The sequence below is a fragment of the Vigna unguiculata genome, chromosome 8 (assembly GCF_004118075.2).
Source record: "Vigna unguiculata cultivar IT97K-499-35 chromosome 8, ASM411807v1, whole genome shotgun sequence".
Taxonomy (NCBI): Eukaryota; Viridiplantae; Streptophyta; class Magnoliopsida; order Fabales; family Fabaceae; genus Vigna; species Vigna unguiculata.
In genome coordinates this window covers 17,015,595-17,020,413 of record NC_040286.1, presented here as the reverse complement: position 1 = coordinate 17,020,413, position 4,819 = coordinate 17,015,595, and the positions used below count along the sequence as shown (strand labels likewise).

Genomic DNA, 4,819 nt, shown 5'->3' with positions numbered 1-4,819 from the left:
TACGGAAAGCAACTTCTGTGATGCCACGTAAACTAACCTATGACTCTGACCCTTCTCTCTCTATTCATATCATTTCCTTTCACCAACTGGGCCCACACTTACCTCATCTTTCACACATCCGTATCGCATCACCCAACATCAACGCTCCACGTACCTACCTTTCAATCTCGGTCGTCCACGTCTCCTTCACAAAAATCCAACTCACTGGTCCATAAATATCCACCTGTTACGCCATCACACCCTCCCTTTCAAATCGACGGTTCACACTCCACGCCTCTCAGATCTCGCAATCAAACACTTTAAATTCCCTCCTTCCACGCTACACCTCCCTTTTCTTTATTGCCGTTTTTCTTATTTCCACCTTATTGTCTATTCTCTTCTGCTGTCTTGTGTTGTGTTCAGTTCGTTGCATGCAAAAACGACTATGAAGAAGCCAAAACGCCACTCGCCGACGGCCAACGCTGACCGGCGAGTGGACCCTGATTCCGGTGAGTTTGTCGCCAAGATGAAGAACGGTCGCCAGAGAAGGCTTAAAATCAGGCAAATGAAGATCCGCATCAGGAATGGCACCGCCGGCGTCTCTCCGCCTCCGGCCGAGGACCTGGAGGGAGGGAGCAGAGAGATTCATGAGCACGTGGAGATATCTTTGTCTTTGGCGGCGGCGTCGTCGTCCTCAGAGGAGGAGGAGCGGTCATCGTCGGAGCGAAACGACGGTGTTTTGTCGTACGGGTCCACGTCTGTGATTGGGAGCAGGAAGGAGATGGAGGACGCGGTGAGTGCGGAGATAGGGTTTGCTGCGAAGGAAAGAGGGAAGTACGACTTCTTCGCGGTGTACGACGGCCACGGCGGAGCGCAGGTGGCGGAGGCGTGTCGCGAGCGGTTGCACCGGCTGGTTGCGGAGGAGGTTGAGAGGAGTGAGAGTCACGTGGAATGGGACTGGCAGGGAGTTATGGAAGGGTGTTTCCGTAAAATGGACAGCGAAGTCGCTGGTAATGCGGCCGTCAGGACGGTGGGTTCCACGGCGGTTGTAGCTGTGATCGCGGCGGAGGAGCTTGTGGTCGCTAATTGCGGTGATTGTAGAGCTGTGTTGGGAAGAGGAGGTGAGGCCGTGGACTTGTCTAGTGATCATAAGGTATAGGTGCTACATTTTCTTAAATTCTTTAATTTTCCAAATTTTTACTTTATTTTTTATTCCCTAGACAGTTCATTTTTTAGTTTTTTTTTTGTAAGTTTTGATTTTTGTACATTATTATATGTTAAAAGATGGCGTAGTACCGTTTTCATTGGCAACCTAAATAAATATTCACGCATACTTGAACAAGTCAATGTTCTTCAATTTGATGGCGAAAAGCTTAGTTTGTCAAAATTGTTGCTGGCAAGTGAATGTCTGGAGTGCGTGTATGTGTTATGTTTAGCGTCCAGAAGAGAAAGATGTCGTTTTGTCGTATTGGAGAGTCAATTATTTCAACTATTGTTTCGAGATTTACGATCTTCTTTGAAATGGGGTTATACCAGCTTTTGCATTGTTAATTAATTTTTCGTTTCCTTTTTTTCATCGTAAATCAAAATTTATTGTAAGATAATGAATTGCATTGTGGTTCCCTTCTGTGTGTGCACACAGCCCGATAGACCGGACGAGTTGATGCGAATCGAAGAGGCTGGTGGAAGAGTAATTAACTGGAACGGCCAGCGCGTGCTTGGTGTTCTTGCTACTTCAAGATCCATAGGTGAGTTTCAACCTTTAAATCTTTACTCACTATAATACTGGTTTTTTCAACCGTTAATTAGTTAAGCTCTCAGCGATGTTGCTTCGGTGTCGTGTGGATTATCCTTGTGGTTTGGCTTTTTTTAAGACAACGTTTTTATCTGATCAGCATTGAAAAGACAGAAGAATCTTGGCACCCTCTGGCTTTTTATTATCGGTGTCGTGAGTATAGCAGAGCAACGTTGACCAAAATGAGTATTATTATTATTATCGGCATTCTCTGACCTTGAATTTGATTTTTACAATTATTACCTTTTAAATCTTTAACTAATCAAGATGACACACTGTTGCTTTGATCCGTCCAGTAGATAGGAATATTAAGGAATGTACTTAACGATGATTCTGCTATGTAAAACAAGTTTGCCTTAAAACATTGATAGGTTGGACAGAAATATAACAGTTGTTCAAAAAGCCTTAATTGCTTCTCGTATATGGTCAATCACATGGAACCCTTAACTACTAAATGGAGAGGGTTTTGTGGTGTGGATATGCTTTACCTCAAGATTAGGGAATCTTGATCAATCAAGTTCCATGGAACACTCTAATCCCAATTTGTTAAAATATTCAAACTTGAATTAATGATTTATTTGCGCATCCATTTTAAGTGGTAAAGTTGAATCTGTGCTTTATGTAACAGATCTAGAAAGGACAAGTAAAAACCATAATATTTAACAAGATTGACTGATTCTGAACATTATTTGAAATGCAGGAGATGAGTACCTTCGACCTTATGTAATATCGGAACCAGAAGTGACAGTGACGAAGCGAAGCAACAAGGATGAATTTGTGATACTAGCAAGTGATGGATTGTGGGATGTTATGTCGAGTGAAGTTGCGTGCCAAGTTGTAAGGAAATGCCTGAATGGACAGATTAGGAGAATGTGCAATGGAGTTGGGAAGCATGAAAACCGTGCCGCGGAGGCTGCAAGCCTCTTAGCTGAGATTGCATTGGCAAAGGGAAGTAGAGATAACACCAGTGTCATTGTAGTTGAGCTAAGAGGAACAGTAACATAACATCTCAGTGTGTGCAAAAACATGTACTTTCTTCTCTTATTCTTGCCTTCTACTTTTGGACTCATATCCACCCAGGTCCTGCATCCTCAATGCCACGAGAGATTTCTACCACATAATTACGAGTACTTGGTTCACAACGTTAGTGTTTTTTCTTTTAATAATGGCCTCTTATTAACTCTTGAAATATCTAAAATGTCGATAAAGTTTTGCATATATTTTTTCCAAACTAGCTTGGACAATGTAAAACTAAACATTTGCTTTCATAATTCAGTCTTATTTTCGATAAAGTGCTATTACAAGTATAACATTTAAGCTTAAAGATTCATATTTTCAAATATAGGAGGACGGACTTTTTTCACAAATTTTGAGAGAAAAAATTTCTTTAGTATTGTATTTTCTCGAATGGCTTAAGAGTATTGAATTTTACATTAATGTCATAAGTGTTACACAATTTTCATTTATAAAATTTTTGATGTGCAAAAGATATAATTAAAAAATAATAAAATAATAAAATAAGTTTAATGTAGTTGTACTATTAAAATAATTAAGATTTAATTACTATCAATTAAGTTCTCGTTTTAAAAAAGTTTTAATTACGTTTTATGATAAAAAATTCCAATTAAGTCCTTTTAAAAAAAAAATTACTAACTGTGATAACTGCGTGTTACATGTCGTCAATCTTTGTGTTTCTTTATGTTCTTTTTAGCAAAACATTTTGTTGCCACATGTCATCTCTTTAGTTTTAATCTTATAAAAAAACATGGATTAAAAGAACATATTTTAATTATTAAAAAATTTGGGACAAAATTGAATTAAAGAAACTTTGGCTCCTTAACTCTAAATGAAAATTGAAATTAGTGCATTTTCAAAACTTTGACCTAATTTAGTCTTTTAACTTCAGAAATGAGTGGATATAATCATTTTAACCAAATTTTGTTAAATTTAGTTGACATTTTAAACGTGTTTCTTATCTAATATTGAAATAAAAATATGTCAAACGGTATAAACAACTCAAATGTTATCATATTATATTTTAATGCACAATATGAAAATTTGACATTTTCATATTATCTCAGCAAAAGATAAATAAAGATATAAACATTAATTTCATCCCGATTTCAAAAAGAATATAGAAAACAGTGAGCGATAAGAAGATATCAAATACAATGACCAAAGTTACAAAGAGGGCCATGATCCAAAATAAACAATAGACTTGACCAATCAAAAGGAAAGGGTTTTATCCAAAACAAGGAGGAAAATTAGTGACCATTCATGCCGATAGAGTCCTTATGCAAGGCAAAGTGAGATTTTGAATTTGAAAATTTGAAAATATGATTTCTTGATTTCTTTTATTTTCTTTTAATTTGAATTTGAATTTTTTTTTATGTTTTGAGTTTTTAAATAGAAATCAGTGATCATTCCCACAAAGAGAGTCTTGATATAAGAGACAAAGGGCAAGGTGTTGGAACTTTGTCGAGGTGTTGAAACTCATACTTAAAATAAGAAAAACAAGGTATGGAAACATTAGCGAGATGTAGAAATGCCGACCTAAAGCAAGAAAATAAGGTGTAGAAACTTCGACGCGATGTAGAAACCTAGACGAGGTGTAAAAACCTTGACTTAAAGCATGAAAACAAGGTGTGGAAATGATAAGAAATCTTTAAGTGAGACGAATTTGAGGACAAATTCTCTTTAAGAAGTAGGGTATGTTAGAGGACTATCTCCTAAACTTCAAGTGGTACGGATTTGAGGACAAATTCTCTTCAAGAAGGAGGGGTTGATAGAGGATTATCCATAGATTCCATACAAGAAGAACTTAAAGATGAACCTTTACAATTCAAAGGACCTATGAAAAGGGCATGGAACGAGAGTGGAAGATCAAACTATTTAAGGCTCCTTATGTAACAAGCAACTGGAAATTCAAAGGATATGAAGATCATGGCTTGGAGCACATTTGAAAGATAACTTTTAGGAAAATTAGTTTATGTTTTTCGACTTTGGACTTCAGGTTTTCTTTTAGAAATTAGTTATGTTTCTATG

At 37.2% G+C, this 4,819-nt stretch overlaps 1 protein-coding gene across 1 annotated transcript; it reads left to right on the top strand.

The window, feature by feature from the left end:
• The first annotated feature begins 424 nt into the window (after window positions 1–424).
• LOC114195364 (protein phosphatase 2C 51-like) lies at window positions 425–2,965 on the top strand. The gene is made up of 3 exons (XM_028085799.1): window positions 425–1,132; window positions 1,622–1,727; window positions 2,475–2,965. Exons 1-3 carry the CDS (start codon window positions 425–427, stop codon window positions 2,777–2,779), a joined length of 1,119 nt encoding a protein of 372 aa, XP_027941600.1. The 3' UTR covers window positions 2,780–2,965.
• Window positions 2,966–4,819: the final 1,854 nt, after the last annotated feature.

What these genes read in the sequence shown, in the direction of transcription:
- LOC114195364 (XM_028085799.1), top strand. Translation starts at nt 425, where the DNA reads ATGAAGAAGCCAAAACGCCACTCGCCGACGGCCAACGCTGACCGGCGA. An exon ending in ACTTGTCTAGTGATCATAAG is followed by an intron (nt 1,133 to 1,621) that starts GTATAGGTGCTA and finishes GTGTGCACACAG; the next exon opens with CCCGATAGACCGGACGAGTT. An exon ending in TGCTACTTCAAGATCCATAG is followed by an intron (nt 1,728 to 2,474) that starts GTGAGTTTCAAC and finishes TTTGAAATGCAG; the next exon opens with GAGATGAGTACCTTCGACCT.